This window comes from Anarhichas minor, unplaced genomic scaffold (assembly GCF_050575085.1).
Source record: "Anarhichas minor isolate MPS153535 unplaced genomic scaffold, ASM5057508v1 ptg000046l, whole genome shotgun sequence".
Classification (NCBI taxonomy): domain Eukaryota; kingdom Metazoa; phylum Chordata; class Actinopteri; order Perciformes; family Anarhichadidae; genus Anarhichas; species Anarhichas minor.
In genome coordinates, this window is record NW_027466492.1 from 935,075 (window position 1) to 947,006 (window position 11,932).

General features: G+C 44.3%; 1 protein-coding gene across 2 annotated transcripts in view; it reads right to left on the bottom strand.

Annotated features, from left to right (window-relative positions):
• Window positions 1-68: 68 nt before the first annotated feature.
• Window positions 69-11,932, bottom strand: part of LOC142971472 (alpha-actinin-4-like) — a 59,196-nt gene continuing 47,332 nt past the window's right edge. For both annotated transcript variants that reach the window (XM_076112010.1, XM_076112009.1), the window contains exons 14-22: window positions 11,147-11,255; window positions 10,487-10,627; window positions 10,213-10,395; window positions 8,746-8,880; window positions 7,932-8,111; window positions 7,561-7,707; window positions 5,713-5,793; window positions 2,842-3,000; window positions 69-2,180 (exon numbers count right to left, since the gene is read on the bottom strand). In XM_076112010.1, the coding sequence (XP_075968125.1) occupies window positions 2,022-2,180; window positions 2,842-3,000; window positions 5,713-5,793; window positions 7,561-7,707; window positions 7,932-8,111; window positions 8,746-8,880; window positions 10,213-10,395; window positions 10,487-10,627; window positions 11,147-11,255 (1,294 nt within the window). In that variant the 3' untranslated portion in view covers window positions 69-2,021. The remainder of the gene's footprint in view (window positions 2,181-2,841; window positions 3,001-5,712; window positions 5,794-7,560; window positions 7,708-7,931; window positions 8,112-8,745; window positions 8,881-10,212; window positions 10,396-10,486; window positions 10,628-11,146; window positions 11,256-11,932) is intronic.

Genomic DNA, 11,932 nt, shown 5'->3' on the forward strand with positions numbered 1-11,932 from the left:
GACAGCAGATCTCAAGTTCAACACGGACAGACAGACACAAAAAAAAAAGACATGGAGTCAAGCGGAGGTATTTTGTAAGGAAACTTTTATGTGTGCTTTTGTGAAACTCACTTATCATTAGAGACAGAAGGCGTTGCAGTTTCCAGTACAGCAGATAAGGTTTGATATTAAAGAGTACAAAAAAAAGGAAAAAAATAAATCACAATTTCAGAGTTATTTTTCTCTCCAACCTCGCAGGGGGAGAAAGGAAAAAAAATAGAAACAAGCTTTTGGTCCGAGTCTTTTCTTCTCAGTTGCTTTCCCTGTCTGCCCCCTCTTCTCCCCCGTAACAGCCAACAAACACTGGAGAAATCTCGTTAACCTGCGTTTAATTTAGACAGGGACTGTTCTCAGTAAAGGGCCCGATTGATGCCCACAACTTCCCCTAGAACTCAGATATTGAACACATGATTGCATAGTTTTTTTTGTTTTTGTTTTTTTAATACATAATTTCCTTTTTTTAGAATATTTTTCATTTGCACATAATGGAATGTTTACATAAAGACCCCTCCTGGATCTTTCCCCGCAGTAAATTTTCTTTCCCTTTACTTTAGAGACAAATGACGGGATGTAAGAAAAGAGGGGGAGGACGTGGGAGAGAGTAAGAGAGAGAGAGAGAGGGGGGGACAGGGCTGCAGCCACCAATAGGCACATTGATCTCATTTCTTATGTTTTGCCATTTTTCCCTCCACAGCGCGGCACTATGACAGCTCCTAAAAAAAATCCAGGAAGTGCAAAAAAAAAAAAAACTTTCATTCAGCCAATCAGATGCATCCATGACGTGTGTGTTTGAATATATTTCTGCATGTGTGCCCGATTTCTGGCATATAAAACTGGTCTAACTTTGACTACTACAATCCTACCTATCATATAAATGTATAGTCTTTGTATTTAAATAAGCACCTGAAGCCCACCCCAGGAGAAAAGTTTCACAGAAGCAAATATTTGTGGATAACTATGGTTGTTTGCCCGTCATGTGTTTTTTACAGGAGGCCTTTAGGTACACGAGCCTTAAACTTCATGGCGACCAACGTCTTCCATTGCGAAAACAAAAAAGAAGTGAAGACTTCTGGAAGCTCAAACCTATCCACTGGTGAAACTGCTCTCTCTCTGTCATTGGCTTTTTTTTTTCAATTGCTTGTGTTTGTGTCATTTTATTTATTCATTTTTATAATAAATGTCACTCTTCGCCCCCCCCCCCCTTATTGAAAGCCTGTGAGTAATTACTCTCGACAACTAGAACCGTGTGTGCCACTCTCCGCACTGAAAAAAATAAGTATGTACAGCGCTGAGCTCCCCGCCCACCCGAACTCTTCCCACCTGCTCGGGAAAAAGAAAAAAGAAATAAACAAAGACAGGAGGAGGAAAAAAGAGCGGAGGTTAGACACCTAGTCCAGCAACATGGGAATTATGGGTAAATATGTCTTTTTTTATTTTTTATCTCTGGTTGGTCAACACCCCCGTCCCGCAGCATATATCTCTAGGAACTAATACACAAACCTCGCCAGTCGCCACGTCAAAAGCCCACAACATGCCCTGAACCCGCCTGGCAAGAAGAAAGAAATTATAATAAAATAAACAAAAAATAAGCATAAGTATCAGATTAGCTCGTTTGATCCCACAAAAGGCAGAGAGGGTGAAGCTGAATGACCCCTCCCCACGTCCCGCAGCTGCCCCTGGATATGCCTGTTCATATGAACCTTTTTACCACAAATTGATTACTCTGGATCCGTTTAGAGGCTGGGAAGAAACATTCGACAGAGGCCAAACCGAACTACAAGTTCCATCAACAAGTATCCGCGTTCTTTAAAAGAAATATTCTGACGATTTCTAAACCGGCACACGCAGGGGCACCTTACAACCACCACTCCAATTCGTTCCAGACGCTTGATTCCTGGGCGTCTTCTCTATGCACAGAATGACTGTCTACCTCCCTCCCTCCCTTCCTCCTCTGTCCAGCCCTCCTCCTCCTCTTGCCTCCTTTACAGGTCGCTCTCTCCGTACAGGGCGGTGGAGAAGGACATGTAGTCCAGGGCGCCAGGGGCGGCGTCGGCCCCCGTGTAGGGCGCCATGCGGGCGATGCAGTACTCCGCCTGGTCGGGGGGGAGCTCCCTCCTCAGCTCCTCGGCCGTGATGAAGGTCTGGTGGAAACGGAGAGGAAGGGGACCGTTAGTGATGGCCTCAATTGTTTGTCCTTATATTGGTCTACACTTGTACACTTGAAATCCTTTTCTTACTTTATTCAAAGACAAATTACGAGCCATAATAAAAAAAAAGAACACAAGTACACCTGACAGGACCAATTTACTGTTATGCTTTAAACATATGATATACTGCAGTGCGTGCGCCCTCTCTTACACCACAGAGCTTAATGGTGACTCATCATTAGAGGTTGAAACTATGGACAAAACTATTGTTCTGATCCATTTCCTGATTACAATGTGGACAATTCAGACAGAATCATTCATCAAATTTACTGTAATTTCCCAAAAGATTTTCCATTTTCATTTAAGAACTAAAGCTAATTGCATGTGTTGTTCAATAATGTTTAAATGTACTGCAGTTTGAAAATAACTTCAAATCAAATCCAAAAAGCCTCAATGAGAGCGTCTGGTTTCCTTGGCCAATCAGAAGCAAGGATTGCATTTGTTCCGTTAGTGTGAGCTTAATGTTTGGATCAATTCAACGCATTTTATTTTAAATAATAATCCAATTAGAAAACATCTTACTGAATTATTTCACCTGGGTTATAAAGAATATAAAAATGAATAGAAAATAACATTATTACACACACACACACACCTTATCAGCAGCCAGGATCTTGAAGGAGGCGATGACCTGGTCCGCGGTGTCCGTGTCGGTCGTTTCCCTGGACATGAAGTCGATGAAGGCCTGGAAGGTCACGGCGCCGCTGCCGTTGGGGTCCACTATGCTCATGATGCGAGCAAACTCACTCTCTCCCTGGCAACCAAGACAGCAACGGGTTAACCCAGGAGACACACACACACACACACACACCCACCCAGACAGAACGTGACACGCAGAACTCCAAGTGTGTAAAAACATCAGGACCTCCAGGAAATAGACTGAGCCGAAGAACAGATGTAAAAGTTATGATCGTGGTCCTGATGTTTTGTATTCCACACTTTGGACACATGCATATACATAGATTACATGACCACTGGTTAATACCTAATGTCTAACACAGACAAGAGGACGGCACCGAGGACAAATGGTTATGTAGAATTCTGATGGTCTCTATGAAAAATGACATTTGTCCTTCAGTCGGTAGCCACAGACCAGGGCAGAAAGGTAGTGAGTAGAAAAGCGACACAGATGTGACAAACGGAGAAGCAACGAGAGCGGGAGGGAGAGAGAGGGAGCGAGAGAGAGAGAGAGAGAGAGAGAGGGAGCAGGGTGTCTGCAGGTGTCAACTCAGATTTAAGATATTGCACCAAAATATACTTTAAAATGAAACAAATGGTAAATATATCTGTGATGATAAAAAATAAAAATGAATAGGACCAGGTTGGTTTGAACATATTTCTTATTTTAAAAAAACAAGTTTTTTTTATATTTGACTTTGAGGAATGTACAAAACTTTCTTTACAAAACCCATTTTTGCTATTTAATCAAAAAAAATTAAAAGCCAAACTTCTTAAATGTGTCAATTACACATTGTTTTCCTAAAAGGAATACTTGACCTCCTAAAAGGACATTTTTGAAGTGAATTCCTAACTCCTTGTTATCTAGAAAACTTGGTTTTTCTCACATTTAAAACACTCCTCACAAACGCCTCACGCGTGCACAGGCGCTCTACGGACGAGGTTTCAAATAGTCCGGTTTTAGCGAAGATGCATGTGTTTGGGAAGCAGAGAGCATACCACTGGATAAATGAGATTATGCTGCTCGAGCTGTGTGACAGCTTGTAAACCTATGTTTTGATGTAGTTTTGTAGTTAAAAATAATTGACTTCAGTTCCTCGAGATCTTCTTCTGATTCTTCGTTCACCGTAAGACGTGCGAGAAAAACAAAACTTTCTTGAAGAACTCGAGGTGAATAATCGACATACAAATGGTCATTTTGGGGGTGAAGTATACTAAAAGAACTATAAACAAAAAGCTACACATCAGTCTGTAAAAATGATGATTTGAGGGAATATGTGATTGAAGAATAAGTAAACATTTGGGCTGTTACTCTACCAGATAGAGATAGATGGACATCCAGCCCTAATCATGAATGGGTCAAATTCTCACTGGAAAATTAGCATGACAGGAGACATTCATTGAAGTCACTTAAGGTTTTTGAATTTGCCACACTTGGTAGAATCGGGATGTTGTTGGACCTGCGGACACCCTGTGAGAGCATCATGCCAGCAGCAGCAGTACCAGGCTGTATCCTGTAGAAATGAGTAGAGCCCGGAAATCCTCCGAGACCATCTGACCCGATCGCTTCTGTGGGCCGCCACGCGGCACAGCGAAGGCCGGGGGGGGGGGGGTGGTAAGGGGGGAGTCAGAGATATACGAGTGGCAGAGAGGAGGAGTGACAGGATGAAAAAGAGGGATGGACAGAAATCCAAATATTTTAGAGAAATGTTTGGGGAGGGGGTGAAAGAAAGATGAAAAAAAAATCACAAACTGTTAACAGCGAAAGTTGAACCCGACAGACAGACAGACAGACAGAGGGGGGGAGGGGGGGTTCAGAGAGCGAGAGGGAGCCTGGTTTCCGAGCTAAAGCGGCACAAAGCAACAGAGACCCCCGGTGGACCAACAGGGACATCGTCTCTGCCCTCCATGCTGGTGGACTGAACCCTGCCTTGGACCCTGAGCAGGAGTCTCGGAGCCGGCTGATCACGGACCAGTTTGTTTCATATAACAACAATATCAGGTATTAAGTTTGTCAAATTAATATAGATAAAACGTGACCAATGTTTATGATCTAAAAACTGTGATGCAGGAAGGCACAAGCACCAATCATTTTCAGAATATACTCGCACAGTTTACATCCTTATCTTGTTCTTTTTATCTGAAAATTTAATTACTAATCCAATTGTGTCAGTAATCCAGATGTTTTGTCTTCAGTGTGAGGGATTATGATCTTTTAAAATGTTTGAAGCCAGACTTCACTGTCATCTTGCTTCCATTTCGAGGTGAGTTTAGAGTTGTACGTGCAGTCTTGCTGGTGACATTTTAAAGTTCTTATGCAATTTGCTTTTTAAACTCTTGTTTATGTTTTTGTGTGATGCTTTTGAGAAATTTCTTTACGCCGTCATCTTGGCCAGGACCCCTCTTGGAAATGAGATTCTAACTCAATGGGATCATTCTGGATAAATGAAGGTTAAATAACTCAAAATAAATACAAATGCAGTGTGTTCTTGTGCAGATGAGTGAATTGATTTAAAATGTCTAATGTTTAAAATATCTGTTGTGTGAGGCGTGCGAGTGAAAAACACGTCCGATACTACAGGGTACAACTTTCTATTTTTGGTATGATTTTGTATGTTTTTTTGTTTATTTTAAGAAAATCCTCCTCATTGTTTCTTCAAACAATCAATGAAAAAACCTGAAAATGATCGACGGCTTTAGCCCCGGCTCAGATTGCCCAGTGATCACCGCTCCGCTCTCCTGCTCGGAGGCCCCGACAAAACAGCGACTCTCTCCGAACGGCTCCTACCTGCTTCTCGTTCTCCACGTCGTAGCCCAGACTGATCAAGCAGGCCTTGAACTCCTCGGCCATCAGTGCCCCGCTGTGGTCCTGAGATCAGCCCAACACCCAACGACACGTCAAATCACAACACGGGGATGGGTGGTGGATGGCGAGCGTGAGATCCACACGGGCATGCAGAGGGGAAGATGAGGACATGGAGGATGGAGGGGGACAGACAAGACATTCACGGACATTTAGACAATGTCAACACACACGACGGACCCGTTGAGGACCGGACACATCTTGAGTTAGTCATGAAGTGTGTTCGCATAAACATTAAAAATGCCACTGTTTAAAGAGGAAAACATGGTGATGACGTTCCTCGTGTCCTGTGTGGAGATTCTAGTGGCGTGTGCCCAGAAACACCGCTGTGATGTGATGGATGAGTGTCGGACAGCAGCGTGAATCAGTGACACACAAAGTGACACGCACACACATAGTGGTGTGAGATGGTGAATGGCGGTGGTTTGACACACAGAAGGTTGGCGACACGTTGTGCATTTTACATCCAGTGAAGCACCAGTTGTGAGGCGAGTGCATCTTCATACTACAAATAACAGGTTCTGACCCGCCATCAGGGTGAAGACACAACAGCTGTACAGCTAAAATGTACCGTAGTCGTTATGTTTTCATCGACCCTAAAGGGAACGTTGGGTTGTTTTTGAAGTGGGGTTGCATGAGGTGCTTCTCCATAGTCAGGACTGTAGATGGAGTTTAGAGAAACAATGTACTGCTGTGGACGTATTTTAAAAATATCGATATCAATTTAAGTGTCCGCTATACTCAGAATACTTTCACCGCTTTACCGTGCCGACTGACAGCCCTCTCTGGGGAACTGAAGCCGTTAGTCTGGTGGCTCTAAAGAGAGCATCGATACCGGCTTCAGTTCCCCGTAGGGAAAGCCTATTTGATGGTAAACTAAAGCGGTGAAAGTATTCTAAATATAGCGGACACTAATTCTCTGATATCGATTTTTTTTCTTTTCGTCTAAAATACATGTTGCTGCTGCCCCCCCCCCCCCCCCCCCTCGTCCACAGCAGTATATTGCTTTGCTCTCGTGCTGGTTCTGCGGTCTATTTCTCCGAACTCCATCTACTGTAGTAATACACCGATTACAGATAAGTACCTCATTCTACCCCCCTTCAGAAACAGCCAACCTGTCCCTGTGACTAACACATCAGTCTTTAGTCTGGACCTGTACTGTGATTCCCACATCATATCCTCACCCTTTGCCCTCTCAGCTAAAGTAAGAGCCGGTCACCAAACCCCACCCCGGTACACTCTCCCTCTCCCTCTCTGCTCTCCCCAACATGTGCTAAACATCTGGATGAATACTCACGCGCTTGGCTCTTCTCTCACCCCCTAGTAAGGACTGAACATTCAGTCGCGTTACGCATTCATATAGAAGCTAAATCCTCATGAAAAATGTAGACTGACAATAATGCAAAGCGATTTTACACAACTGCCAGTAAATGTATAAATCAAAATATTAAAAATAAATAATCAAAAACTGTTTACTGCTCTGTATGCATGTTTTATGCTGTGATATTAAAGTAAATATAATCAAAAAAGGAACCGATTAACTGCAACAATCTTTGTATGTGTGTTTTACTGAGCCGACTGTGTCAACATAAAGCCTGCTGCCCAGATACAACTGAATTAAACAATACCAGCAAAGAAAGATAAAATGACTCAGCTCCCAGCCCAAGAACTGATTCTCCAGAGGACCTCTTGTAACACTGTGATATAGCGAGTATAGAGACTGCCGAACAAGTGTGCTGTGTGAGCCGTGGCCCCGGAGCTCGGGCCCCTGACCTTGTCAAAGTGGTTGAAGGAGGCGCGGTACTCGTGGAGCTGCTCCTGGGTGATGCCCTTGGCGTCACGCGTCAGGATCTGGTTCTCCACCTCGTTGATGGTTCTGGCGATGGTGGTCAGCAGCTGCTCCCAGCCCACGCGGAGGTGCTGTGAGGGAGGACACGAGAGGGAGGAAGCAAAGGGAGACGGGGAGAGGTGGGGGGAGGACACACGTTGCATTTAAAAATTTTAGGGGGAAAAAAAGACTAATGAGCTTTAGAAATAACTTTCAAAAAAGGCACAAAACAGCATTTGTGAGCGAGACCGCGATGATCGAACGGATTCATTCATGAAGGTGTGTGTGTGTGTGTGTGTGTGTGTGTGTGTGTTACCTCCATCGTGTAGGAGGTGTACTGGTTGTCGAAGATGAGGGCCTCCTGGATGAGCTGATGGTACCCCTCCAGCGTGTTGATTTCGGGCATGTACGACATGATGGTCTTCTGGTACTCCTTCAGGTTGGTCAGCTGGTCCTCCAGGGTGCCGTTCATCTCGATGGATATCCTGCCGATTTCCTGCCGACAAAAGATGCACACGAGTGTTTTACTGTCCTGTTGACCGCTGCGAGTGTGAAATCTTCGGAAGACGCTCGGACGCAAGCTCTCACACACATATCTTCTATCATAAAATCCGGTTTGCTTTCACACCACAAACGAACCGCATCAGAGTCCACTGGGAAGCGGACCGAGACCAGCCTTTTTAGGGGGTCTCGATTCAGTTTGTTTGGTCCCCAACGGGTTTCAATTGACAGCTGTCAGAGGAGCCCAAAAGGAACCGGACTACACCGGACCGGAGTTTGTTTTAACCGAAACCAACCGGGACTAGTGTGAAAGCACCGTAAGTGAAGATGCGACAGTGACAAGTTGCAGCAGCTCCATTTAAAAAAAACAACAAAATATGTCTGAAAATAAAGTATGTACTGTCATGAACGGTTGTGAGTGGAGCGGTGCGTGTTGCAGCAGGATAAAGGCCCAATCCCAAAAACTAGTGATCAGCCATGTGAAAAAAAAACAGACCCTACTTTGCTCTATGAGCTCACTGTTGCACAATGTTGGCCCGGAGAAGCTGCGACAAACACAGCTGTGCGGTGAGGAAGTGCTTTGCACGCAACTGTCAGTCGGACTCGACTGCGTGGGCGGAATCAGTTACCTCCATTTTGGCCTGTATGTAGGCGCCGACCGTGTTGGCCTGGGTGGCGAACTTGGCTCTCAGGGTGTCGTTGGAGTTCTGCTTGTTGAGCTCGCCCTGCAGGGCGGTGTCACGCAGCGGCACCATGGCCATCGCCTGCAAACACACACACACAGACACATTAGAAAGACTTCCTACTGTAACACACACACACACCTGGAGAACATCTTTAGATCATTCGGCCTGCAGAGATCTTTGGCTCGCTGCAGCTACGTTAGTAATCAATCAACTAGTCATCTCTAAATAAATACTGGACGAGGTACAGCTTATGGTTCTGGTATGCACAACAACAAAATATATAGACCTGCATCAAGTGTTTGCTGCTTTTATTGGTTAACTCTGTGGAGTTACTGAAGTTCATCTCCCTAAAGCGAATAACAATAACCAGTCCAAGAAGCGTCAGAGATGACAAACAAGAGCAGAACATGGAAATCATCTCCAATGCATCATGTCCACATGAACTCAATAAGATAGAACAAAAATATGAGTTATGGGGAAAGAATAAAACACTTCTAATCATTACAAACGGGGTTCAACCTTATTTGTAACCATAAACTCTTTTACCAAAGTATATCTTGAAATAAGTCGATCAGAGCGGTTGTAAATAATAATAAATAAAGTTTTTAGACTCTTGACGTAAAATGTACAGTCAGGAAACATAATTGTAATCACAACAGCAGAGTATTGTTTTGTTTCCATCGTACTACACTATGGCCTTTCTTTCAACATATACATATGTATATGTTATACTATACATATATAGCACACATAACATATACACATGTTCTACTATACGATGGCTCTTTTTGGCTTTGAATGACCGGTTATGACTGTTGGGGAATAAGAGCTGACAACGCTGGTTTGTGTCTCTGCATGACTTGTTTTACAACAGGCGGTTGCTAACGAACGGCTAAATGAGACTACAAACCGTCCTCACCCCGACGAGTCCGTCACAGACTCCTCGTGTATACCGTGTCGGGTTTGTTTTAGTGAAGATTATCCTGCTGAACGAAACATAAGTTTCACAAACCTTTGCGCGAGAGACGTTTGTAACGACTTGCTTCCTGTTGCTGCCTCTTTGGGCCAGGTCGTCATTGTAAATGAGAACTGGTTCTCAATTGACTTATCTGGTTAAATAAAGGTAGAATAAATAACCCTTTTTTTTAAATAATTCAAAATGGAATGGAAAAATCCCGTTGGCTTTTTGCCGAGAGAACCAGTGTGATTCTAACTTCCTGTTGGCCGACAGAAAGACGTCATCCCTGCATCGCTCTATTATACATTTGTGAAACAAATTTCTATTTTCCTTTTCCAAAAACTTTCTGGGTTTATTCATTTTTCTTCCGAAACCTCTCCGGGTTATCTGCCATTTTTAAAACCCATGACTTGTGCCAGGTCCCCCTGTACCGAGCGCGGTCTGCAGCCTACCTTCTCCCACTTGCCGTCGATGCTCTCGGGTGTGATGGTGGTGTACGGGTTGGCTCCGCTCAGCTTGATGCCGTTGCTCTGGGCGATCTTCTGCACCTCGGCCTGGATGGCCTGGATGGCCTCCCGCTCCTTGTTGGCCTCCGCCAGGGTGGACTTGAACTGCTCGTGGGCTGTGATGAGACCCTGGAGGAGGAGAAAAAACACATTTATTATATCTGTAATAAAAATGTATCTTGTGCCAGATATAGTTTACCGGTTTATCTGGACAGGTTACCTGGATCTCCTCGATATTGTGGACGATGAACATGTCCTGCAGGTCCTCCATCGCTCCCTCCATCCAGTTGTTGAAGGGCGCCGCTCTCTTGGCGTACTCCAGGTAAAGCTCGTCTATCGACTCCAGCTGCTTCTCTGTCCTCTGTTGGCAAGGAAACGGCCAGAGGAGGAGTTTTATCAAAATACATTTTAACAAATTAATGACAAGAACGTAAACGTGTGGATACTAGTACTTGATACAGCTGTTTGAGGACAGAGTAAATACTTCACTAGGCATTAGAGATGGATAACATTACACAAAAAACTGTTTTTTCTACCTTCTATTTTCTACAAACTTATAAACACAAACACCCTCGACAATTTTGTCCCCCGCAAAACAATGGTTTCAAACGATGAGGCATAATCATTTTCATAAAGCTCTACAGACCATTTCACATTCCGTAAACAACGATGATGTACGTGTGCGCATGCAGTTTGACAACAGAAGTACAGAAGGAGTGCAAAAGCTTGTCAAGCTAAGCATCGGCATAAACCACTAAAGACAGCCGAAGAAGTTGACTTTCCAGATCTGTGTGCCATCAGTGAGGGTGTAGAATACATTAGCAAATGGCCCGATATTTAGTGGCCACATATACACAGCGGACTGATGAGTGAGCGTTACCTCCAGTGACTCTTTGCGGCTCTGGGTGAAGGCTCCCAGGGAGTCCCACTGGTCGCAGATCTTCTGACAGCGAGCGTTGACCTTGGCGGAGTCGTAGTAGTCCAGCTCGCTGCAAACAGAGCAGAGGAGTTCAGAGCCCATGCTTCACTTGAACAGATGAATGATCCAGTTCTATAGAGTAAGAGTAGTGTGCTGCAGGAACGAGTCCGAACACCCGGATGGGTTTCTTGAGTGGGTTTTTGGTTAGATGCCTGAAATAAGGTCTACTAGTAATTTAATGCTTTTAAAAAAGGCGGTTGCTAATAAGTGTCGAAATGAGACTGCAAAACGTCATCACTGCCAACTGGTCCGCCTTTAGCTTAGCAGTGGTGACGTGAAGCCATCTGACCGTGGTGTAGTTCCTTTGTAGCCTAGCGTTAGCCTTTTACTTTTGGCCATTTACGTAGCTTATTTACGCCACAAAATTTGTGAAGATTATCTTGCTGCACAAAACGTATAACCATAGACTACCAAAGAAAAGGATGTAGCCACAGTGACACTATTTGGTTTGTGGACTGTTTTGAAGCCTTGAGTTCGGCATTTTTCACCGTCCAGAAGTGACACGAGAGGCGATTCAAATGTTTAGGCGACCAAATTGTTTCAATTAACTTCCATGAAGTGAAAACACAGCGAAAGGGTTAAAGTTGATGGACATAAACATGGCCAACTCCCGGAACAGACAACGCCACGGTAGCAACCTGCCTTCTCAGAAGGTTTCTTCCTGCGTGGAAGTATCATAAACGTTTG